At 49.3% G+C, this 24,478-nt stretch overlaps 7 protein-coding genes across 9 annotated transcripts in view; 4 read left to right on the forward strand and 3 right to left on the reverse strand.

The window, feature by feature from the left end:
• Positions 1–21,825, forward strand: part of wasf3b (WASP family member 3b) — a 28,631-nt gene extending 6,806 nt beyond the window's left edge. Inside the window, exon 9 of the mRNA XM_037279472.1 lies at positions 21,793–21,825. The gene's annotated coding sequence lies outside the window, so the exon portion shown is untranslated. The remainder of the gene's footprint in view (positions 1–21,792) is intronic.
• On the reverse strand, positions 204–5,080 carry gpr12 (G protein-coupled receptor 12). The gene is made up of 2 exons (XM_037279488.1): positions 4,873–5,080; positions 204–4,011 (listed from the first exon to the last, which is right to left on the reverse strand). The coding sequence occupies exon 2, from the start codon at positions 3,997–3,999 to the stop codon at positions 2,989–2,991; it is 1,011 nt and encodes a 336-aa protein (XP_037135383.1). The 5' UTR covers positions 4,000–4,011; positions 4,873–5,080; the 3' UTR covers positions 204–2,988.
• Positions 5,808–8,908, reverse strand: usp12a (ubiquitin specific peptidase 12a). The gene is made up of 9 exons (XM_037279485.1): positions 8,556–8,908; positions 7,883–7,963; positions 7,580–7,793; positions 7,274–7,509; positions 7,047–7,123; positions 6,884–6,967; positions 6,617–6,814; positions 6,458–6,536; positions 5,808–6,385 (listed from the first exon to the last, which is right to left on the reverse strand). Exons 1-9 carry the CDS (start codon positions 8,601–8,603, stop codon positions 6,284–6,286), a joined length of 1,119 nt encoding a protein of 372 aa, XP_037135380.1. The 5' UTR covers positions 8,604–8,908; the 3' UTR covers positions 5,808–6,283.
• rpl21 (ribosomal protein L21) lies at positions 9,245–10,902 on the forward strand. The gene is made up of 6 exons (XM_037279495.1): positions 9,245–9,352; positions 9,811–9,889; positions 9,961–10,022; positions 10,152–10,264; positions 10,543–10,693; positions 10,776–10,902. The coding sequence occupies exons 2-6, from the start codon at positions 9,823–9,825 to the stop codon at positions 10,863–10,865; spliced, it is 483 nt and encodes a 160-aa protein (XP_037135390.1). The 5' UTR covers positions 9,245–9,352; positions 9,811–9,822; the 3' UTR covers positions 10,866–10,902.
• On the forward strand, positions 13,935–15,528 carry gtf3ab (general transcription factor IIIA, b). Its single transcript, XM_037280414.1, has 7 exons — positions 13,935–14,099; positions 14,170–14,264; positions 14,336–14,432; positions 14,563–14,651; positions 14,711–14,784; positions 14,848–14,928; positions 14,999–15,528. The coding sequence occupies exons 1-7, from the start codon at positions 13,986–13,988 to the stop codon at positions 15,526–15,528; spliced, it is 1,080 nt and encodes a 359-aa protein (XP_037136309.1). The 5' UTR covers positions 13,935–13,985.
• On the reverse strand, positions 15,849–22,064 carry lnx2a (ligand of numb-protein X 2a). Of its 2 annotated transcripts, XM_037279450.1 has the most exons (10): positions 21,877–22,064; positions 19,560–20,071; positions 18,196–18,419; positions 18,002–18,139; positions 17,732–17,931; positions 17,077–17,646; positions 16,833–17,010; positions 16,488–16,713; positions 16,268–16,426; positions 15,849–16,208 (listed from the first exon to the last, which is right to left on the reverse strand). In XM_037279450.1, exons 2-10 carry the CDS (start codon positions 19,970–19,972, stop codon positions 16,073–16,075), a joined length of 2,244 nt encoding a protein of 747 aa, XP_037135345.1. In that variant the 5' UTR covers positions 19,973–20,071; positions 21,877–22,064; the 3' UTR covers positions 15,849–16,072. The 2 variants fall into 2 exon arrangements, with proteins under 2 accessions (XP_037135345.1, XP_037135346.1); XM_037279451.1 differs by lacking the exon at positions 19,560–20,071 and having other exon boundaries at positions 21,877–22,063.
• Positions 22,065–22,455: 391 nt separating this feature from the next.
• On the forward strand, positions 22,456–24,442 carry si:ch211-140b10.6 (protein POLR1D-like). 2 transcript variants are annotated; one of them, XR_005101298.1, is made up of 4 exons: positions 22,456–22,614; positions 22,800–22,874; positions 22,968–24,272; positions 24,326–24,442. XR_005101298.1 is itself a non-coding variant. In XM_037279496.1 (3 exons), the coding sequence occupies exons 1-3, from the start codon at positions 22,586–22,588 to the stop codon at positions 23,317–23,319; spliced, it is 456 nt and encodes a 151-aa protein (XP_037135391.1). In that variant the 5' UTR covers positions 22,456–22,585; the 3' UTR covers positions 23,320–24,442. The 2 variants fall into 2 exon arrangements, 1 of the variants encoding a protein (XP_037135391.1); XM_037279496.1 differs by having other exon boundaries at positions 22,968–24,442.
• The last annotated feature ends 36 nt before the right edge of the window (positions 24,443–24,478 follow it).

Consider the following 24,478-nt stretch of genomic DNA (forward strand, 5'->3'; position numbering starts at 1 on the left):
CACACGTACTGTACCTGGCTCCCCTGTTTCTATGGTGACGGGAGCAGAGTTGCCACGGCAACCGGATAGGAAGCAGGAGGGGGGGGGGGAGTGAAGAAAACAGGCAAGGCGGGTGTCAAATGCACAGCACGTGTTTATTTGCGTGTTTTTTAATAGAAAATTAACTAACCAAAGCAATAAAAAGTACAACTAGAACACTTTGGAAAAATAGACAGCACAGACTTCACACAAATGTTTTTTTTTTGTTGTTTTTTGTTTTTTAACAGTTAAATTAGTGCATGTTGATTTCTCATTTTGCAGATACTTCAATTGTGCCATTTTGATCCCCCAACCCACCCACCGAGAAAATAACAATAAAGTGCATTTCACATAAAAAAAAAACCCACACAATGCTATTAACCCCCAGAGACATTCACAGGCCCCCCCTCGAGTGTCAGGTTAGTTAGCTCGAACCACTTCCAGCCCCTCATTGGCTACAATTCTGTTCACTGTGTTTGTGTGACGGATAGGTGTGACAGTCTTTTGCTATTCTCGGATACAAAAGCCCTTTTTGAACACTTTCTGACCATTTCCGGGGGTGGGGGGAGGGACAAAAAAGTGGTGCGACCCAACTCCTTCCATTAAGAGTGACTGCTTTGGTAGCACCATGCACGGTGGTTAAGTCCCCCCATTCGGAAAGCATGCCATATTATTATTATTATTATTTACACAATGTACCCCAAGAAAAAACCCAATTTGTGTCACTACATTCAGAAAAAAAGGCTTTACAGCGCCGTGATATCATCGTACAACATAAGGAATTCAAGCCGAAAAAAATAGAACTTTTCAATGAATATAACAAAATAGACTTTTTTTTTTTTTTTTGTCGTCATTGTGATGTCAACATAGACGGGAGGGGGCCACGTCCCAAAAGTCTTGCGAGATCATTTGGAAGTGGCCCTCTTTAGCTCATAAGATCATTCAGAGGTCACTTGACCGACTTGCGCTGATTTCATCGCTCATCCTCTTTTGCTTTGGCTTCAAGTAGCGGCGCTTTTTAGTCCGATGACGTGGCGGCAGCATGCGGTGTAGCATTAAAAAAAAAAACATTGTGGGAATTCTCTCCAGATGGTTAAGGAAGACTGGCAGCATCCGCGAATGGTTAACACCCATCTATGTGGCGACACAATCCTCGAGGAGCCCAAATGCGGCCATGCACGACAAACAACACTTGTGGGAGCTTACAACACTCAGCTCAGGCAGCTCAGGACGACAAAACAATGCGCTGATACATTAATGACGTCCATCAAGATGTACTATATTTTTCTTTTACCTTGTTACAAGAAGTTTAAACGGCATCCATTTGCACCCCAAAATAAATGTGCTAGGTCATCACATGAGCTCACAAAGCAACAAATGAAGCTTTAGCCTTTGTCACTTTTGATTCTATCCCTCTCTTGGCGTTGGTTCACTCTGCGGGAAGAAATCACAGTAAGGGTGCGTAGATGTTATTGCTGTCTGAGTATTGCTTCGCCACTCTGAAAATAACTACCGTTCCAAAGGTTAGTTATTGCTGATAACATGAGAAAAACACTCAAGAGCTCTTGAAGGGCCTCAATGCAGATGCGTCACCTTTAGAAGATGACTCCATTCGAGTGTGCACAGTAGTTGTTTTCTTTCAAAAGATTATGGAGCACTTATTGTAAAACTGGGAAATCACCATGTCGACTATAAGAGCATAAAATGATATAAATTGATGAGGTTATGTATTAAGTTTAAATAGAACTTGATTGAAGTGCTCTATTTTAAGGAACTCTAGAAGTAAGAGTTATTTCATTAAAAATAAGAATAAGGCATGAAAAAGATTTTTTCTTTTTATAAATGGACTAAATGCATGACAAATTCAGCATTTATAAATTAATTACCTTGTTTAGAATTAAACGGGGACGTTTTTCACCAGACATCAATGAGAAGTATAATGAAATGATGATCAAGATCATAAATATGCAAAATAAATAATAAGTGCCCCATAATCGGGTTGGATCAATCGAAGTGCCCTACAATCCTATTGTCATTCTAATGTTTGTGTAATCCCATTTTGTTGATTGGATGAGAGAAGTCACATGGTTTTAATGACATCCTCATGACAAAATGGTGGCATTATCTTGCAAGGGCTGCATTGCAACCTTGCGTCAACATTCCAAAATCAAGTGAGGTGATAGAGTTGACACTGCAGCCCCCAGTGGGATCACAAATGGGTTAGGGGGGGGGGGGGGTTGATGTCCAACACATTCACACAAGAATCCAATGAAAGACAAGAAGCGTAGCGACGCCTCCTCAATTCCCCAAGAGAAGCCGGGGTCTATTTTTAGCTTGCCGCGCCTCGCCTCTTTAGCTTGCCACGCACGTTCAGTGCAGGCGGCCGGGGTGGATGCTGCTTCAGACTTGCTGCTGGGGGGGGAGGCGGAATAAAAAATAGGCCTGCGTGCTTGTCGTCGTCCGCCTGCTTTTTAATCTGCTTTTTGAGCGAGCAATAATCCCGAAGGACCAGCACGTGGCGGCCGAAGCCGCGTCGCTCCCCGTGCGGGAGCATGTGATGGCCACCATCTGCGGAGTGGAGTGGAGTGGGCAAGGGCGGGGCACCGGAGAGGGCGGACAAGGCTGACATGGTGAGCAGCATGCAACATGGCCGTCGCCTCACGTGAGGAAGACAGAGGTAGAACACCTCATGTGATGATGTGAAACTCCCATGCCGGCCCTGGTTGTGGGCGCCAGCCTCCAAATGCTCTCCTCTTCGACCCGCTCTCTGAAAATCCATCCAGGTGAAACAAACCCTAACCCTCTCTCAAGTCCAACCCATCTCTCTCAAAACCATCCATTTGCCAACCAACCAACCGCCCCTTCCTCAAATCCCACCTGGGTCAATCCGTCCCTCGGTGAAAACCAACCGAGGGGCGCCCCCCCCCCCCCTACTCTCTCTCTAAAACCCAAAGGCTCGATCCAACTGGGTCAGACATCGCTGGGAGTCCGCGCCCGCTGTGCGACACTGGCAGGAACGCAGCCACAGCACACCAACCACAAGGCCTTCTGGATCTCCTGGTTCCGGAAGGCGTAGATGACCGGGTTAATGACAGAGTTGTATGTGGCCGGCACCAGCGTGGCGTAGGTGTACAGCGGTGGGTACGTGTAGTCGGCGATGAGCGAGTAGACGGTGAAGGGCATCCAGCAGGCGGCGAAGGTCCCTAGGATGATAGCCAACGTGGAGACGCCCTTCCGCGTGGTGACGTAATGCGGCGAGGCGGCCAGGAAGTGGTGCTGCAGCGCGATCTGGTGAGCGTGTCTCATCACGATCTTGCAGATCTGCACGTAGAGCTGGAGCATCAGGCCAAACAGGAGCAGGAAGGAGACGGAGAGCACGGCCACGTTGTTCTTGGTCAGCGGGCGTACCACGCTGCACGTGGCCTCCTCTGCCAGACAGTTGACCCCCGTGACAGGGAGCAGACCCAAGCACAGCGAGAGCCCCCACAGGAGGACCAGCATGGTGTACGTGAAGGCCGCCGTACGCTCCGAGTTGTAGGTCAGGGCGTAGTACAGAGACAGGTAGCGGTCAATGGTGATGGCCAGCAGGCTGAAGACGGACGCCGAGAAGGAGGCCACCACCAGGCCCACGGTCAGAAGCTGGGCCGAGTCCGACTGGAGCAGGTAGGCGCAGGTGAAGTGCAGTACCAGGCCCAGGCCGGCCAGCAGGTCCGCCAGAGCCAGACTGCCGATGAGCAGGAACATGGGCGCTCGCAGAGCCGGGTTCTGCCAGATCACCAAGACCACCAGAGCGTTTTCGCAGGCGATGAGAGTCCCCGACGTGCACAGGACGACGTCCCACGGGTTGACCAGCAAGGGTAGCTGGCGGGGCGCCAGGGACTCCTCCGCCGGGACGCTGGCGTTGTCCGTGGGTTCGCCGCTGGCCCAAGCCGTGGGGTCGGGGCTCAGCCAGCTGGGAGTGGCCGCTGGCTCTGCGCTCATTGTGGCCCCCGTCTGAAGACACAGTCGAGCTCCATTAGGACATAGACTTTCTATTTCGGGATAGATCGGGACGGTTTTTTTTTTTTAAAAATCACATCAACCTTAATGACAAAAATTCATGACCATGCCTTGACCGGACGGAGTCTGTGATCCGAATCACCGCATTTGGCAATAGTTCAAAGCCAGCATTACTAAATAGATGCATTTCTCATCATTTTCATTCATACGTATGTGAGTGAATCGTCTGGATGAGAACATTTCAATAATAAGCCTAAACGCTTAGTGGGATTAAACTCAAACTACTCATCTGTTTTATGCACTAGGGAAACTAAACCCAGGATTTTTGTTCACATCTCAATATTTTCCTGAATTTGCCATGTGCCCATGTTGATGATGTAACTTCATTGACATGCCTCGGCTCGGCGGATGTAGTCGCTTATGTGAAAACGACTCAGCTGATCTCCACCAAACTTTGTGTGTGTGGCCTAAGGAAACAGACCTCATGAGATTCTAATACAAAGAAAGATTTGACAACAATTCTCAATGAATCATAGTGACTCCCACATGATCCAATTTGGTTATACGGGCTGAATATCCAAAATGCTAGGCCCTTGGTCTGACAAGAGACAAGTATCCAAGCTCCATCTTTGGAGGATGAAAGGCATCATAACGAGCGGAATATGAACGCCGAGCCATCCCACCCCCCGCACCGGCGGCAGCGTGTCCCTAAAGCGCATGGCCATATGTTACCGCTACCGATATATTCCCGCTCCTCCACGTCAGCACAAAAGATGCCGGAGTAGGAGGAAAAGGGGGGCGAAAAAGGATCGGTTAATTTCCCCACCCACTCCGAGTGGCATGGACGCCTCTTACCTTGAGACTCGGTGAGCTGAGCGAGCGGACGCCGTTCAGATGCAACCTTTTACATCCATGGCGCTGGAGGAGGGAGCGGTGGGTGGGTGGATGGAGACGAGAGGACAGGCGAGGAGATGAGGAGGGGTGGAGGGAGGGAGGGAGGGAGTCAGGGGGGGATGCGGCTCTTCTTTCGGCTCGGTGATGCGAGGATGGAGAGAGAGAAAGAGAGAGGACAAGACTGCGGCTGCGTGAGGACGGGAGGGGAGGGGAGGAGTGGGCTCACGCACTGATGGAGGAGACTGGAGGAGGAGGAGGACGCCCCACCCCACCCCACTCACCCACCTGCGTCGGGTCATTGTTTCTTGTACCATTGATCTTTAGTGAGCAACAAAAGTGATTCCATATACTTGAATTGGCCTAACAGCATGGTGGTTAGATGCTTGCTCCATTTTTGCTCCTCTTATTCCTCTATTTATTATTTATTCATCACTCTTATTTATTCTTGTTTTTATTTTTGGTGTTGTTTACTTGTATGTATATTGTGTACTATGTCTTGTCACCGTGGGAACGTAGGTTCGATTTCTTTGTGTCTTGGCATGTGAAGAAATTGACAATAAAGCAGACTTTGACTTTTGCTGACTCACAGTGGTGACGTTCTATTGTAGGTTTGGATTCGGCTGTGTTATATATGGATAAAAGCCGGTAACACATTTTTGGGTGCTCAGAAATGACGAGCTGTTCGATATCTATCACCTCTTTTTTGTTGTTGCCAAGCCTACCCAATTTCATAACTTTCTCGTGCAGCCCCAAGCACGCACCTGTCCCTAAGCGACTTCGATGTGTTAAAAATAGTTCTTGTTGCAGCACAAATGAACGTCACAATAGCAGGTAGCACCACTAGAGGGCGGCATTAAGTTGCTATGAGTCATCACTGGCTGAAAGAAAAGACTACATCGCCTCAAGACTGGCTTTATTTCTTTTTCTTTAAAACAGAAAATGATCACGATTCAGGCCTTCTTCTCCTCCTCAATTGCTCCCTCACGTTAAACTTACCAACACCTACAAAACGGTATCAAAAGTGCACCATAGTGTTATTAATACATCTCTGACATTGTCCAATAATATCTCTTTTTTTTTGGTCATATTTATACAAATAACATTCTGTACACTGTAGAAATACACAATTCTTGTTACCCCTTGTGTCTTCTTAGTAGTTTATGATGATTCCCAACTCGGGTAAGGGGAAAACTTATGAATGATCCAAGATTCATTCATCTCTCAAACTAGAACGCCACTCATAAATGAAACATCTGTACAAAGAGGCGCCGCGCTACACCCTTAAAAGTATCCTCGAGGCCATTTTGTTTGTTATCGGCCCACGGGCTGTTGCGACGCTGCGTTCAATTGTCCGTTGGGCGACGTTCCGAGTTTAGTCCCTGGACTGGTAGAAGAGGATGTAGCCTGACTCGGAGTTCTTGGATATTTCCGAAGTGAGGCCGTAGAACTCCTCGATGGCCTGCGCGTCGATTTTCTGCATGCGCATAAATAAAGCGATTAAAAAAAAGAAATAAAATGTGTGTAAAGCAGGAAATGGAATTTTCACCTCCACGATGTCATCATCAAACAGCAACCAGAAGTCGTGACTTTTGACGATGGCGATGTAGTGACCTCTGTTCGGACCGCTGGGAAGGAGAGCCAACAAAAAAACTCAAACTTTGCTGAATTGATCTTCAATATTCTTTTCTCCAGGTTGCTCCCGTACCTCCCACAATGCACCACCACGGCGACCAGGTCGTAGAGCCTCTCGGGATTGGTGGCGTCTCCGGACGTGTTGAAGAGGCGCAGCTCCAGCGGGAAGACGACGCGGTACGACAGCTTGGTGTAGCGCTGAAGCTGCTCCATGTACTTGAAGCGCTTCAGGTGCAGGGCCAGGATCATCGGCAGCTTCTTCACGCGCATCCTGCAGCACCCACCGGAGAAATTGGTCAAGACCCGAGCGAGCGAGCGAGCTAAAGAGGTTCAAACGTACCTCTTGTGCGCTTCCTGCTTGCTTCTACATTCTTCACAGTAGTATTTGTACTCGCTGCACAGTGTCTCCGTGTTGCTAAAGCCTCTGAGGGGTGGAAGGCGGCTCTTGAGTTGAAGTTCGGCCAATCAATGGACGAAAGCGGGCCATATGAAACGGGCGTTACCTGAGGCAGTGTGTGATGGAGGTATTTTGTTCTACATCCACAGAAAGGTCCAGAAAATCCTCATCTTTGCTGCTTATCTACGAGGAGAAGATGGGACAAATATGATGCAGTGCCACTCCAGTCCTATGGGTGGCGCTATTATAAAGTCAACTGAAAATGTTCGGTACGATTTGAATTGAATTGATATTTTAAACGGTGTTAAATAGTTGGCGCCAAAAGATGGTTACCGTCTCGCAGGTGAGGCAGCGGGTCTCGTTGGTGAGGGTGCCCTGGAAGATCTCGTGCACCCAGGTGGGCGCGGGTGCGGCGTTGCTGTTGTTGTTCTGCGAGTCCAGGGTGCCGTTAGCCAGGCGGCCGTTGGTCTTCTCCTGCTTGCGCTCCTCCTGGAGCAGGTCGGCGATGGTGTTGAGCAGGTAGTTCAGGAACTCGTGGGCGTCCTGCTGCATGTAGTTGTCAAACAGCTCTGCGGCAAAAATGAGGAGATGGGGTTAGGATATCAAATCGGTGCAACGTCTGAGCATTGTTCTTCTTACCATTCTCTTTACGCAGGCGCGTGATGAACTTCTTTGGCGGTATGACGCCGACTTTCCTCTTCTGGTTGGCAATGCTATGGAAGAGGTCGGCCAGGCAGGTGAGCAGGTTCTCCTTGCGCCGAGGCTGCCCGCGATACGCCAGGATCTTCTCCCGGAACGGCCGGCAGAAGTAGAGCGCCTGCAACACCGAGTTGCAGTAGCAGGTGTTCCCAAACTGGAAAAGAAAGGAGCTTCGGCTTTACATGCTTGGATCCACCCAGAAAAGGCAGCGAGCGAGCGACCGGTGAAGGTGACGTAACGTACGTTGACCAGGCCGAAGTAGTGCTCATTGACCGGAAACTGCTCAGATCCAATCTCTTTCTCCAGAGCAGAGGCATTGGCGCCCTGTGAAGGCCAAACGAGACGGATTGGTGATATTCATGGCATGGCCTGCAGGTCACGCAAATATTTCCCGTCACTACGACTTTACTACTCCGTTAGCGTAGGTGGAGAGAGAATCGGGCGCGATCCTACGTGCGTACAAGAACGGAACTCCGTCGTAAAGGGAGGACTCCGGTTTGGTATGTCTATGCGCTTGGAGTGGCCAAGGAGCTGGGAGGGAGCGCTCCACAACTGCGCAGCTGATGTTCAACAATGTCGTCATTGCCTTGCGTTGCGTTGCGTTCGGAATACCAAGTAGCTTGCTTGCTTGCTTGGGCCAAGCATCTCAACTTGGCTCTTGCGTGCAGTTAGTTCCCTAGCCCAACATCATTCAATCAACGCGGGCGGGCGGGCGGGCGTGCGGCGTTTGCTGCAGATGTGCGCTCCAGTTGTTTGCGCGCTGTCACTTGTAGGCTGCTTGTTAGCCTGTCGTTAGCTAGGTGGCTAACTAGCGCCCTTCGCTGCTACAAACAGGGCTTCGCTGTGCACACTCATGGACACAATCGACGGTACGGAATGCAAGCAAAGAAGTGGCCGAAGATCGCACTACTCTCACCATGGTACAAAAAGAGGCAAATTTGGAGACTGTCATTAGGATTTCCATTCAGCCAGCGCCATCTTCCGTGCACAGCGCCTCGCTCAAGCAGATAAGCTCTCGATGACTGCTTTGCTAGGGCAGGAGCAGCAACCAGGCAGGCAGCGGAGGCGTCCAGAGGATAATACCGAAAAGCGAGAGGGTTCACTGCAGGTTACTTCCGCATTGGGCGGTACCTCCCACCGATCGTTGTTTTGGTTTGTTTTGGCAACAAGTATCTATCATTTTAGTTCGTACAAGCCACACGTGAAAACGAATGAAAGTCGTATGCTAAACACGTTCGACAAGCGTGATCATGTCAACAAAAACGACACAGTAACTCCAACTAGTACACTGATGTAGTGTATTTCTTGCGCATGCGTGTTAGTGATGTATGAAGCATCTTTTCCGCCTGTATAAAAAATACGACTGGAAACGGAACAATTCACATTAATATCATGTACAAGACACAACGAAAGATCACTTTACATTGTTCTGGTTTACATGCCAATAAATGCCCCCTTTGTGTAGGGAGACAAGCAAAGTAAGAATTTTATTGCCCACTCTTACCGTTTGCACGTAACAAATAAACAGTTTGAATCTTGAAATGATCATTTCATAATGAAGTAATGGCATCTACTTACTTTTTGTACATTGGCTTTTCTGTTCAGGCAATTACACAGGGTAGCCCCGTTACTCCGAGTATCAGCCAGCAAGGCGGAGTTTGAGGTCCTCAAAGTTCTCTTTCCGCCGTACCCGCCATCTTGTCGAGACCGGGGGTAAGATGTTCTCCGGTTAAAATCACCAATTTCACCCACAAACATTCCCGTTTCGTCGACATTTGCACTCACGTATCTCGCGCAAGACCCCCGTCGTACGATTGTTGTGAAAATATCTTATCTACTCACCGGGAAAAAATAGTAATGTCCGCTTAAATGTGAGTCGGAGCTGCGGCGTGGTTATCCATGTGCGGGCCTCGAATGCGGCAACATTATCTATCACATTGGACACATTCGACATTTGTAACCTGTGTTTGATTGCGATAGTTGTCAGTGTTACACAGTCTTCTCAAACATTTTCGGATTGTCCCAAGTAGCTGCATGTGACGCAGAGCTGTTGCCACATGTACAGCAATAGAGTCAATCGACGAGTAAATGGGTCAAATCCTTGTCAGTCCCTTCTGGGTAGAAGGCACATTTCATCGATTTTTTTTTTTTTTTTTAATTCTGTTTCTCAGTAATCAGGCATCATGACGAACACCAGAGGCAAGAGGAGGGGGACCAGGTACATGTTCAGCAGGCCATTCCGCAAGCATGGTGAGTAGTTTCCCGCAGTCAGTCGCTGGACGCCGTGCACGTTTACACGGAGTTTCTTTCCAATTTTACAGGCCCGATTCCCCTGTCTACTTACATGCGCATCTACAAGAAGGGTGACATTGTTGACATCAAGGTAAGCTGTAGATTTGAAATAACACCTTTGTTTTCGGTGCACGAAGAAAATATGATTTTGTATACATTGAAAACGATGCATGTCATTGGTGATTAACATTGTGACCGCTTGTGCACATGTTCTCCCCAGGGCACTGGTACCATTCAGAAGGGGATGCCACACAAATGCTACCACGGCAAGACCGGGCGCGTCTACAACGTCACCCAACATGCTGTCGGAGTCATTGTCAACAAGCAGGTCAAGTAAGTACACATCAACACACAAGTCGAGAGTGGTTCTGCAACCCCATGTTCACTTTCCACTTGGACTTTTCGTGTCCATTGTCGTCATTCACGTGGGGGAAAGCACTCGGACCCTCAGCCTCATCGGCTTTGACCATCTTGTTGAAGCTGAGGTGCTAGCGGGGGTTACAGTTAACATAGGCGGATTATTATTATTTTTTAATCAGTGCTGTGGCGCAAGTAAGCTCAAAAGAGCAAATTCCCCCGTCTTTTAATGTTTGGGTGCTTTGTGCCTGCAGGGGCAAGATCCTGGCCAAGAGGATCAATGTGCGCATTGAGCATGTAAAACACTCAATGAGCCGCGCCAGCTTCCTGAAGCGTGTCAAAGACAATGACAGCAAGAAACTGGAGGCCAAGCAGAAGGGCAGCTGGGTCGAGGTCAAGCGCCAGGTAGGAAGGAGGAGGAGCTGCCATTTGTGGTGTTCTTGGCAATCTGCGTTTTGAGATAACTCTCAATGTATTTTGTCTGCAGCCTGCTCCTCCCCGCGAGGCTCATTTTGTCAGCACCAAGAAGAACCAGCCTCAGCTGCTCGAGCCCATCCCCTATGAGTTCATGGCATAAAGTGGCTGTTAAAATAAAAATGTTTGTACACAACTGTCACTGGCCAGGCTTCTCTTTTGAGTCTGCAATGACAAATCTATTTTAAAAGCACAAAGGGATGCTTTGTTTGTTTTCACTTCATCTAGTGATGAATGTGACTAGATTTGAGTAAGATGGAAGCAACCAAAATGATTTGAGATGCACATATCTTTTCTGATCAAATTGTATCATTTTGGGATGAGTTAGACTGCCAAAATTGAAGTCATTTTTGTAAATGGTTAGAGGTTATGGGAATTAAATTATATACTTAGGAGATCAAAGTATGTTTTGCATTTTCGAGATGCGTGTCAAAAATGTTTAACATCTATTTTTACAAAACTTCTTGGTTTTCAGATCAAGTCCAGGCCGTTTCAGCCTGTAGTCTATATGTAGACGCTCCAATGAGAATGAAATCATACATCATCTCAACCTTGTTTAGAGAGTGCGCACTTTAAAATACCACCTGTAGCTAACAGCAAACCAAAAAAGTATTTTAAAAAAATGAAGAAACGCTGCGTCATTTAGTCAAGAACGTTCGATCTACCTGTAATCCCAGACAAAGTCCACTAGAGGGCAGTGTGCACCAAGCTAAATGTTTTTGGGCTGGCGGAGGGAGTCATTTGTTTTCTTGAGTTGTTTTCATTGCACACTGCAGTTTATTTGTAGTACTACAGTAAATGATAACAATTCACTTTTTAGTTGATTACTTTTTGTGTAGTTAACTCATCTGATTCATTTGGTAGCCAAGGCGTCCACGATCCTCGGAACAAGTAGTAAAGTCATAATTGCAAATTCATTTACAATACATTACAAAACAATGTCTGCATGTGTGCGGGGACCATTTGTTTAATCAGTGCATGCCCAAGAAACTTGACTGCTGAAGTGACAAATGGCTTATCTGTTCCAACCTTGGTACTTTATCCAATATTGACACAAATTAGCACCAAACTAGAGCATGTGATAAAGAGCCCTTTTTTGACTCTTGAAGGAGATGGAGTCTCCAAAATGGAAATGTTACCTGCACAAAATGGTCCCCTTGTCTGTTTTCAGAATTGCGTCAAATACTCTCATGGGCCCCAAAACCTGTTTCAAAGTTTTCCTCCTGGGAACCCTTGAAGGTCTCCCGAGGTCAGGGAATTCAGTCTTATCGTCACAGATTAGTATGAGGGATAAGATAAAAAGAAGGGAAAACAAAATGCAATTAATCAACTAGCAAGTTGGCAGTCAAAGCCCCTTCATATTGATCCAGGGTGTCTGCATTTTTGCTTTTTGTGTTGGAGACAGGAAGGGACTGATACGTGTAGGACCATCTTGTCTTCTCATGAAGCCAAAACCTGACCAGGAATCCATGTGGTTCACATTTACGCAAAGACTTTCCCTAAATTCATTTATTTAAAAATAATTAAGAACAAAAAAAAACAGCACCCATGTTACAATAGAATGAGCCAGTCTAAAAAATGATCATATTTTTGTCAATGACACTTCACAACAGCTCACAGGTCCACCTTTGCCTGATGACTCACGGGGGGTTACTTATTCAATGAACAAGAAGTAAACACACAAGAGAAGAGGGTGAGGACACACAAGTGTGTGTGTGTGTGGGGGGGGGGGGGGGATATTTGGATAAAAGCCGTGTGGAGTATGAACTTAATCACACGTTTGACACGCGCACACACAAACAGATTGAGCTTGTGCGCTCAGCCAGCAGCTTCAAGCAGCTGCATCGACCAGCCATGTTACATATTAACCCCTCTGCCACAATATTCTTTCTCTAATCTTGAATATATATATATATATATGTATATTTTTGCAGATTTTTAAAGCACTAATATCAGCCAATCAGTCTCCATATCAATTTGTTTGCAAATCTATACATGTGCTTAAGTAGAAGTAAACGTAAGGGTGTGTGTTTGAGAGAGGTGTGTATCTAGAGTAGCAACAAAGACGGAAGGAAATCCCACTACGGGCCAAACACAGTGCACACTGTGTCTGTGTGTGTTAGGTGTGGTGTCAACCCAGCTGGCTTTATCACACATTGGGGCTCATATACGTGTATGTATGTGTGCAGACTGAGCCGCCGCGTGTATCGATTGTCAGCCTGACAGCGGAGGGGCTGGGCCGGGCTGGGCCGGGCCGGGCTGGGGGATGGGGACCGGATGATGCTGATAAGCGCGTCGCCTGCCTGACCCCCCCGGTGCTGCGCGGCGCGGCGCTCACCTGGAGCGTGGGAGGGCACTGAGGTAACCTCCAACAGGCTCTCAATAGGCCTCATTCACAGCGGCCAGTCAAAAGGTTTCACATGGGAGCAGAGGGTGATGTTTAGACAGCAAGATAGCACTGCGGAATTCCTCACCGCTGTTTGTTTTCTTGTAATTGTTTAATTCGCTCACCTTCTTATTCTTTCATAGCTCGTACCGTGCTCTACTGATTCAAATGGAACCCAGCAGAAGCAAATAGAGTGAAAACAGTAAGGGCCCCCAAATTGAACCCTGTGGAACTCCATACGACTGTGGGGCAGAGCCGGGCCACAAAAAGTTCTGGATCTTATTCATATGCAGTCCTTGGTATGCATTGATTTTATGTTTGAATGTATGCTATTTGGGTCAGTTCAAGTTCAATGTTTACCTTGGAACGCTCCATTCACTCCCAGTTTTGTTTGGTGCGTACGTGTGTGTGAGAGACGACTCTTCCAGGATCTCGAAAAAACTATATTGGACTGCCGATAAGATTAAGTCGAGAGAGAGAGAGAGAGAGAGAAACGCAGACGGCCGTCTCCCTGGAGTCGCGGCTGACATTTTTAAAGCCGAAATCAATCAATCAAAGCGGATGAAAGAGTGGAAGACTTTTACAATGCTTGAGCAACAATGAAACTATGGCACCCACGCCAACCTTCTTCTTGTTTCGGTTGCTCTACTATAAGCCAATGTCAGCATCTTTTATACTGTTAAAAAAAGATTTAGACTCCCCTTTTGGTCATCCAGAGTGGTTCGATCCAATCATTTAAATCAAGCACAGGTGGAGGTCAGTAATTGCCCTGCCCCTTAGGACACAGTTTGTTGGCGGCATCCGCAACCACAATCTGATGTTTGCTACTTCTAAAAGATGGGAGAGCGGTTGCAATGTCCAAAAAGTTACATCTGCTTGTTTTTGGAGTGCAAGGCCGAGTTCTCAAAGTCGTGGAAACTCGAGGCCCACCTGTGCAAGCACACGGGATTGGTAAGTGACCTGAAAGATTCATCCAGTGTTTCCATAGAAGATTTATTTTGTTTGTCCCCCCCCCACCTAGAAACCATTCTCCTGCGAGAGCTGCGACAAAAGTTTCTGCTCCCGCTATGCGCTCACCAGGCATGAGCTCAACCATAGTGGCGAGAAGCGACACAAGTGAGACCCTTGGCATCTCCTCTTTTATGCAAAATGGAAGCTCTGAGATGTTTGCCGCTTTTGTCTTTAAGGTGCCCGACAGATGGATGCTCGGAGGCGTTTTTGCGACACGCCGGCTTAAAGAATCACATTGCTCGAGTGCACCAGCACGAGGAGACACGATACAAAGTAAAATGTTCCTATTTTTTTTTTTTTTTGGACAATGTTGACACACCCACAGCAGCAGATAATTCCTCAATTAGGCCCTGTCCACCTTTTTGGCTACTACGTAATGTTGTTTTTTTTTTTTCCTTTTCAGTGTACACAAGACGGCTGCCAAAGTAGCTTCAAAAAGAAATACCAGCTGAAGGCCCACGTGGGGAACCATCAAGCCCGTTTGCCATTTCAGTAAGAGTGCCCACTCGGATGCGTGAATGACTACTGTTACAATTGTTTTCCGTTTTTAGTTGTCGTTTGGACGACTGTGTGCGGGAGTTCCCCTCGCTTAGCAAGCTGAAGCACCACCAGAAAATACATAAAGGTCCGTTTGGAAGCGCATCATCTTTTCTTTCTAGATGTTTGACAAACTTGACCTGACTTGAAGGTTACCCCTGTGAAACCGAGCTGTGCCCTTTTGTGGCAAAAACGTGGTCCGAGTATCAGAAGCACCGGAAGGAGCACAAAGGTATTATTGACAGTTGCGTTTTCTCGCAACAGTTTGGGTTTTTTTCTTTTCTTTTTTCTTTTTCCTGCAGTTAAGCTGCCATGCCCGACGTGCGAGAAGCACTTCAACAACAGCTGGTTCCTGCGCCAGCACGAGTTCCACCGCCACACCCTGGAAAAGGCCAGCTTCCCGTGTCCGAAAGAAGGCTGCGCCAAGACCTTTACCCGCCGCTTCAACCTGGACATCCACATCCAGGGGGACCACGAGGGGAAGAAGCCCTTCAGTTGCGCGTACCCCGGCTGCAGCAAGGACTTCACCATGAAGGTAAACTGGACCTTGTGGACGGTATGCTGGAGTCCTCACGATGAATCCTCTTTATTAGGAAAGTCTGTGGCGGCATGGAGTGGTGCACGATCCTCTCAAGAAAAAGCTGAAGGCAAGACCGCCTTTCCATACATGGTTGAGGCTTCCAGGAGACTTATTTTTTTCTTTCTATCTTGTAGAAGTTGTATCCCAGGAAGAAGAAGAAGAAGAAGCAGCAGTCGTGGAGTGGCGCACAGGCCAAGCTGCAAGGTGCTGAGACCAACAAGCTTGCTGCCAAGTTGCAAAAGATTCATTTAGAAGACTTTAAATCTTGAAGCTAAGTTGGCCAGAGAATTTCAGTTTGGGCATTTTTCTTTTTTTTTTTTTTCGGTTTAAAAATAAAACATCAAGAGTACTGCAAAGGCTTCAGTGACGCTCGTCTTTTTTTTTTTTTTTTCAGGAAATATTTATTATAACAAAATGGACACATTCACATGTATAAAATTACAGCTGATGGGGCAGCTGGTTGCCATGGTGATGGAGCCTGAGTGCATGATGAGCCCCAGGTCGTGGCAGCTTTCTAAAACGAGGCCTCATTTTAGTCGGCTGGATCCATCGCTGGTGTTGAATGTGATGATTTTTTTGTAATGGAGCCCTGGAATCTACAACGCTTTGTGAATATGGCTGGAAGGAGATGAATACAGGATACTGAACCCTCACCCGGGAAGCGCTAGAGCCAAGATGACATGAGCACAGCAGTGTGTTGTCGAGCGGCACGGCCCAATCAATCTCCTGGCTTTTTGGTCTTGGATGAAATCCCCGGCGGCGCAACGTTCAGTAGGCCCGCACGCCTGACTTTGTTCTATACCAGGCTGCCGGGCCACGAGACGACGGTCAGTGCCACCCGGCTGCGCTGTTCCTTCAGCATGGGGACCAGCGCCGAGTGGCTCATTCCCGCCGTGGACAGGCCGTTGACCGCCACGATCATGTCTCCGCACCTGAAGAGGTCAGGCGTTATGTCACGCGAGGTCACCAAAGGGGCGTCCGACTCACTCACTTGAGGCGGCCGTCGTAGTAGGCGGGCGTGCCGAGGACGATGGTCTTGATGAAGAAGGCCTGGTTGCCGTGGCTCTCCTCGTAGCCCCCCACGATGCTGAAGCCCCAGCTACCGGGGTGGCTCCTCCGCAGGACGATCTCGTGGCTGCTGTGCAAGTAACTGCGGGCCAAATGAGCAAATCAAGTTCTGTGGAATCGGGCCCTCATTTCTTTCATCCTACCTGGGGAGTCCCAGCCACATGACCCAGGAGGGCGACCAGTTGGCGTCAAATTCGCCGTCGTGGGCGTGACTCAGCAGCTGGTCGCGCTGGCGCTCCTCCACCATGCTCACCTCCAGCACGCGCAGCTGCACCGAAGCCGAGGCGGCGCTGGCTTTCAGGGTGCCCACCGCCTCGCTGTGGCTCAGGTAGGTCAGGTCCTGGCCGTTGATGCTCAGGAGGACGTCGCCTGACATCAAGCAAGCAAGCAAGCGAGAATGTCCTCTTAGAAAAAGAGGCAATCCTGCTTTTTACGCCTCCAGAAAGCAAATTGGTTGTTTCTTTTCGTTGGAGGGGGCGCGCTCTCACCTCGTTTGATTCTCCCGTCCCTCGACAAGCATCCGTGCGGTTGGACGCTGGTGACGAAGATGGGCAGCTCTCCGCTCTTGCTGCCCCGCCCGCCCGCCACCGTCATGCCCAGAGATTCGTGGGGCTCCTTCTTCACAGTGATGTGTTTCTCCTTGCAGGTGACACATTGGGACAAGTCCTGGAAACAGCAAAACATTATGGCAGGCAGCTCCAAACCAATTTCGCTCCAGTAAAATGCGTTTACCCGGTGCGTGCTGGTGCGGGAGAGGTGCAAGGGCAACGGGCTGGGGCTGGTGCTGTGGTTAGGCAGGAAGTGATCAAGGCAGTAGAGATCTCTGGTGGAGCTGGATTTTGGCGGAGGAGTGGCTTTGTTGGCTCGGCCGATCAGCAGGTGCACGCGCTCGCCGCTCGCCTGGATGATCTGCGCAGCCTGCTCCGGGGTCCCGTGGCGCAGGTCCTGATCGTTGACGGCCAAAACACGGTCGTTGCCCCGCAGTCGGCCGTCTTTGGCCGCCAGTCCCCCGTCCAGCAGGTCCAACACGAAGACCCCGGACTCGTCGGTCCGCCGCACCAGCTTGATGCCCAGCTGCTCCGCCGAGTCGCGCTTGTGCAAGGTGATCCTCAGCGACACGGGGCTCGGCGGGTTGCCCTCGGGGGTGGAGCAGGGGGCGTTGGGGACAGCGGCGGCGGAAGGCGGCGGCCGCGATGCGCAGCGGCGTTCTCGGAGCACGGTCAGCTGCAAGGTGGTGCACGGTCGCGCCAGCGTGGAGCGGGCAAAACTGTGCGGCACGTTGCTGATGTCCACGTTGTTCACCTTGCGAGACGAAGCCAGGGTTAACCTTTTTTGGGGGGGTCATTATGACACGCAAGCCGGTGTTGGGTAGAAAAGATCATCTCACTTGGAGTATCTGATCCCCCGCCAGCAGCCTTCCGTCGCGTGCAATCACGCCATCCCGGTACACTTCCTGGATGACCACGTTGATGAGGGGCGTCTCGTTGCCGCCCACGATGCTGATGCCCAGCTCCACGTACGGGTTGGCCCTGTGCACCTCCACCGCCGTTATCTCGCCTTCCGGGAGCGACGGCAACTTGACGCAGCCTGTCGGGGCGGCAGACCAATAAGTCTGAAACGCCCGCCCACTCGAGCGAACGGCTGAACTTGATTGTACCTTCTTCTGCAGAAAGAGGAGGAGACTCGGGACAGTCCCAGCCAGAAGAAGTGGAGCTGACTGAGCGCAGGAGGTGGATGCAGGGGTTGCTGAGAGGTCGCTTCACCCTGGGGATGATGCACTCCATCCCCACCACACCTATAAAAGACCACAATTCCAAACCAACTCTGGATACATTTTTGGCACAAACTCACTTTCTTCCTCAGTGCTCTCCTCGAAGGCGGGGTTGTCCAGGCCGGCCTCGTCGGTCCGCATCGGCGGGTTGTCGCTGCCCAGCGGCGGCGAGGGCCTTCCGTCGCCCAGGTCGGTCTGCGGCGAGCGAGGAGATGGCGGAGGACTTTTGACCGCTGGTCGGTCGTCCACGCTCTCCTTGCGTGGGCCGTCCACGCTGGTCTGCTGACATCGTGTGCCTGGACACCTTGGTAACGCCGGGTAACAGTCACTTAAGCAAAATGGCCTTTTTTTGGGAGGGAAACGGTAGCAAGCAGACGTGGGCTTGTCACTTTCCCCTTTCAATCACCTCGTCTGGAGTCCATCCACTTATACAACGGCGACACTTGACTCCTGTTACTATCTTGGATCTTTTAAGTCGCTAAGGGAAGCGCTGATCTTTATTTAAAAAAGGTTGGGCTAATCCCAGCAAAGCAGGCCTCCGTTGGTGTTTCTGGGTTACGGCCGGATTCTTTGGACCGAATCGAAGGCGTGTGAACGCGAGTGTGGGCAAGAGACAAAAAGAAAAAGCTTAAAAAAGGAGCAGATTCAGAAAAGCTCGGAAGTGCTTGATAGCATTAGCCGGTTCATGGAAATCCCCTTTAAGATGCTCAGTGACAAGTGGATAAATGGAACGTCATTTCAATTTCTTTGTGTCTTGGCATGTGAAGAAATTGACAATAAAGCCGACTTTGACTTTTTTGACTTTGATAAACCGTCATTGAGCGAAGCGTCAAAACATAGCTGGAGAAAATGAACAAATCAATCACTTTTGAGAAACTCAGGAACCCAAAAAGACTCTGAATCGGAAAAGCTCGGAAGTGCTTGTTAGCATTAGCCGCTTCGTGGAAATCCCCTTTAAGATGCTCAGTGACAAGTGGATAAACCGTCATTGAGCGAAGCGTCAAAACGTAGCTGGAGAAAAGAAAGAAATGACTTTTGAGAAACTCAGGAACCCAAAAAGACTCCAGATACCGAGATCAGGATACGGCGGTGTTCTTCAAATGCATGCAAAGCATCGCACTAGTCTTCCAATTTAATCAGAGATTCCCATCCAATCGGACATTGGCCATCTACTCACCACAAACCGGGGTTGCCCTTGGCCGTCTCGCAGAAGAAGTGATTGAAAAGATCTCTGGTGTTAAAGTTGCTTAACATGCTTGCCAGAAGAAAAGTGAGAACGGCGAGGAGCAACTCATGACTGTACGACTTGGGAGCTACTAATCCCTCGGCACGTGACCTACAGCCCTGTAATCCCCCCAAACCTCCTTCAAGGGATCGGAGCACCTGGTCCAAATGGGCCAGGAGCCAAAGAATGTGAATTGACAAGACTCATTTGAGCACCCACCTGTGTTTGAGGTGCGCCTCCAGATCACATCTGGGCATGCTGAGCGAGCAGAGCGGCGTCAGCGGGCACGTGACCGACAGCTTGTCCAACAGCTTGTGCACCAGGATGCTGGACCTGCGGCACGCCGCCAGCTGCAGCCGCGTTCGGTCCAGCGGGCAAAAGTCTCTCTCCTGCAGGAAGCTGCGCAGGCATCGGGCGCAGAAGGTGTGGCCGCACGGCGTGTCCAGCGGGCGCACCAGCGGCTGCAGGCAGATGTGGCACACCAGGTCGTCGTCCACCTCCAAGCGGTAGTTGTACAGGTGGTTCTCCCGGCCGCGGTGCACCTGGCCGCACTCGGAGCACAGCGCCTCCGGGGTGGGCTCGGTGGCGGCGACGGGCCCGGAGAGATCCGCCTCGCAACCCGGGCTGCCCATCCTCCCGCCGGCTTTCTAGCCCATAAGCGTCACGGGGCGAGGACGGACGCCCCCCCCGGCGGATGATGACGCATCACAGAGGCCAGGCCGCCGCGACAGCTGTTTGGGGAAAAACAACAAGTGTGCCCGCCCGGCATTTACATATTTATTGGCGGCGTGGCGGCAAATACTTTGCGCACGTGAGCCCAGTGTGTCGCTGGCACGCCACAAAAGCCCCCACCCGGTTGAGATTATGTATCGCTGCTCTCGTCCGCTAATCTGACAGTATAATCTCTCTTTTTGCTCTCGCCCCACTGCAATCTTCCAATTCCACCAGGAGGGAATTATCCGGGATTGAGTATGAGGGGAAAGCAATAGAAAGGGGAAAGCGAGCGGCGTGCTTTTAAGAGACAAAGGAGATTGACTCGGACATTTTTCAGGGATTTTTTTACTCCCCACAAGCAAAAACAGATAACTCCAAGTGTTTTTTTTGTGCTTAACTGGGCAAGTGGTGAGTGACAACAATCACACGCTTGGCCCGCTAGCTTCATGCTAACAGACAATAGAGCCCTTTAAAACAACAGTACTCGGTCATATATTCTTTATCCTTTGCAAAGAGCTAAGCCATCTCTACTGTACAGATGACAACAGTTACATGAATGAGGATAACGCAGCATATATGAAGAAATGAAGCCGTTTCAAGACTGCATCTTGTGCCCTTTTAAAAATCATTTGCAGATTGGAGAGCTATAAAAAGACAAAAGCAGTGTAAGAGATGCAAAAGAGTATCGAAAAAGCGTAGAGAGGGGGGACTGGGAAACATCAAAGAGATTAATGGGGTGGAAATCTTGGCCATCAAAACCAAAAATAGCTCAACTAATCAAAGGCGCCTTTTTTCTTTCTTTCTTTCTTTCTTTCTTTCTTTCTTTCTTTCTTTCTTTCTTTCTTTCTTTCTTTCTTTCTTTCTTTCACAGAACCGTTCTGAGGCGTTTCTCCTGTGGAATGTTCCCGAAGCATGCGGATATGCCTGCACATCCAACACCAGGCCGTGCTGGCTGAACCACACTCGTCTGCCTCTCATTAGCTCCTGTTGTCGCCATAGCGACCGGGATGGGTACCAGGCCGCCGAGCCTGCTCTCTTCCACGGTGCATGACATTCACAGGATGCCGAAGAAGCATGACATGATGATAGCCGCCACGCTTTTTCCAACCCACTGTCTCTTTTTGTCTCGTCTCCCTGGTTACGGTCCCCGTGACAACCTGTCTCCGCCGTCTCCTTAGCTACCAAGGTCCGGCTGTTAATTATGCCATCTTTTTTTTTTTTTTTTTAAAGGATGCTCTCTTTCTTTCTCCTTGGATGTGACTGGCTGCTTGTGTCTCCATCCCCGCAGCTGGACATGAATTAAGCATGAGGACACAAGGCTCCCTGTGTTTTTGTTTCAAACAAAGCTGTGACATCACCGCACCACACTTGTAGACACCAACGAGTCGCTTGCCACCGATTTGAACATTTCTCAGTTAATCCCAAGGTTGGTGTCATCGCCTTCCTACGTCAATAAACCGTCAAACCTAATCTAATCTCACCGCAATCCATAATATGTTTTGCTCTTTGTCATCTTAGCCTTTTCAAACATATCTTTGTGGTCCTTTTTGTGCTGTTTTTGTCTACTTTACATGAACAGGCCTGCAAAATCACCATTTACTCCACCAAAATACTCATTTTGTCATTGTCCTCCATCCTGCAGGCTGGCACCGACACTGCAGTGTCACGATGGAAACGTGAGCATCTGTCTGACTCCATCTACAAGCCCTCAGCACCAGTGCAAAGCCGAGAGCCTCATCACACACACACACACACACACGCGCGCGCGCGCACACGCATACACACAGTGACATTGTAGACGTGCATGCAAATGTCATGTTACCTAATCGGGATGCTCCTACGCGCCTTGCATCTCGGCATCAAGAAGGGGGAGAAGAGGTGGATGTGGTGGTGCTGGTGGTGGAAGGATGCGATGGTTAGCGTCTCGCGCCTCAAATCCACGCACTCGCCGCAAACTGGCGGCGTCCCTGCGAACCCGCACGTAAACGCCCACCGCTGTCAATCATCGGAAGGAGGCAGCGCGCGCATCTACTTCACGGGTGGCTTGAGTAAATATGCCTGCGTGGACTAAAAACAATAACACACGCACACACCCACGTTCCCCCAAATAGAATTGCTTAGAAAATATTCTACAAATAGTACAAACACTCAAGTATTCCTAAATGTTTCTGTGGAGGATTGTTATGAAAAGGAGTTTCAGTTCTCTTTCTTGTAAGCTGTATTTTAAATAAATATAAGTTAGCTCACAATGTAACTATTTTTTTGCACAGGGCGTTTTTTTTTTTTTTTTTGTCATTGCAAGTTAATAAAATGGAAATTGTGTTGAAATTGACAGCAGAATTCAGCAACATTGAATATTTACGTACTCAAATCCGTTAAGGATTTACGATCAGGCATCATCTTGACTGCCTTCAGGTCCTTCAACGTAAGACCCCGGCGCCGTAAACAAGCCGTCAGTTCGTTTCTCTACCAAATCAAACGATCCATTTGAGGGAGTCTTTATCGCTTGACTTGCAACCAACCGCGTTGTTATGACAGAAGAGGAGAAGGAATTGGAAAAGTACGTATATAGCTGCCGTGTCGTTTCACGTCAGTCGTTTGCCCGGTTTGGGTTCAACCGAGACACTGCCGGTCTGCTTACTAAATGGCGCACGTTAAGCTCATTGGGTTCCTTCTTTTGCTTTTTGCGCCCTTTGTTATCCCTCAGAATTTTCGACCCATTTGACTGATTTGCGTGTGTTGCAGACGTGCTGTTGAGGAGCTCCTGAGGGAGACCGACCGGGCTCGGCTGAGAGCCGAGACGATGGGCCCCGCAGGATGGTGAGTCCGCCGGTAATGACGTCACTATTGGTGACTACATTTCAACCTGGTACAGCACATTTTTAAACCATGTTTGTGTTCCTTTCTAATCAGGCTAAAATGTCCATTGCGAGGCACCAACAAACGCTTCCTTCTCAACACCCTGCGTTCCACAAGCCTGCAACGTAGGCCCGGCGAGCCCAAAGAGGGACACTCATCGCATGGTCCGAGTCGGAGGTCCCCTAGTGGGAAGAGCCGCAGCCGGTCGCCCCCCTCCAGACGGGACGGCGGACACTCGCGCAAGCATCATCATCGCGAGGACATCTACAGCGGCGACGCCAAGAGGCGGGACAGAGAGCGGGAGCGGAGTCACAGACGTAAGGGCGAGCGCGAGAGGGACGTGACGTCGGATGGACACTCGGCGGAAAAAGACAGGCGAACGTCAAAGACGAGGACGGGCCGCTAGTCCACTGGAACAATAATGGATCCATTTTCCACAGAAGCCCGCCCGCCCGCCCGCCCGCTCGTCCTTTTTAGGTTCTTGCCTCATTCAAATAAGAAAGTGCTCGTTAAGTAGCTCAGGGAGGACATTGGCGCCAATCACCATTTTGTGCTGATCTTGATGTCATTTTTCATTTCAATGCTGTGTTTTGGCAACATTTAAGGACACACAGATGGTTAAAAGAGCTCCCGCCATCTGACTTGTTTACACGTTTTATTGTTTGACGTAGTCGGGTAGATGTGACTATTTCACGTAAGTCAAGTCCGCTTCGTAAATCGCGTTATCCACGTGGAAGATATCTTCCTTTTGAACTACTTCCTTCCTTTCCCAAAGGACGTTCAAATATAAACGCCGTCCTGCCAGCCGCCGTTTGGCGTCACTTACTCTTTTATTGCGTGTGTGAGTGCCCTATTACCATGCTGAGCGCTTTATTGTCTCTGTTGAACAACTGTAACTTCACAAACTGGCAGTGGCAGTAAAACAGGGCAGAATCCAGATGTCGGGATGAAGTGGGTTACCGTGTCCGTCCCTATGTCCCTATGTGAGGAGACTGCGGGAAGCGTCACCGCGTGAAAGCGCTCACAGTCAGTCGCCGCACGCAAAGTCGCTAATTGAGTTCCAGCTTAATCGACTAACCAGGAGAGGCCTTGCTTAATGGGGCCTAACGCGGAGTGTACATAGAGCAAGACTAATGGCCGGTCAACATGGTGCGAGCGCGCCGCCTCGGAGCTGCTAAGTGCTGTTAAATGAGGCGTCCGCATCGGCCGGCGTCACACGCCCTAACAATTGGCCAAAAAGCTGCCTGAACCAACTTTTTGGGGGGAACAAAGAACTCATTTGATCAGTTTGGCATTGGTACGGCTTTTATTTTGCAGTGTTATGTTCCTATTCCTATGATTTTGATCCTCCAACTAGAAGTGGAACTGACCAGCAACTTTTTGTCAATTGAAGATTTTACATTGGATATTAGTTTTATTGTGTATTGCTCACCCTTCATTCTTTTCTGTTGTCATTCCCATTCGCTTGACTCCCAGTTGAAGCCACTGCTAGTGACAGAAATAAAAGAACTTTGATTTGGACTGTTTAACATTGTTACCCGTCTTATTTTGTGAGGTTTTAACTT

This window comes from Syngnathus acus, chromosome 20, assembly GCF_901709675.1.
Source record: "Syngnathus acus chromosome 20, fSynAcu1.2, whole genome shotgun sequence".
Lineage (NCBI taxonomy): Eukaryota > Metazoa > Chordata > Actinopteri > Syngnathiformes > Syngnathidae > Syngnathus > Syngnathus acus.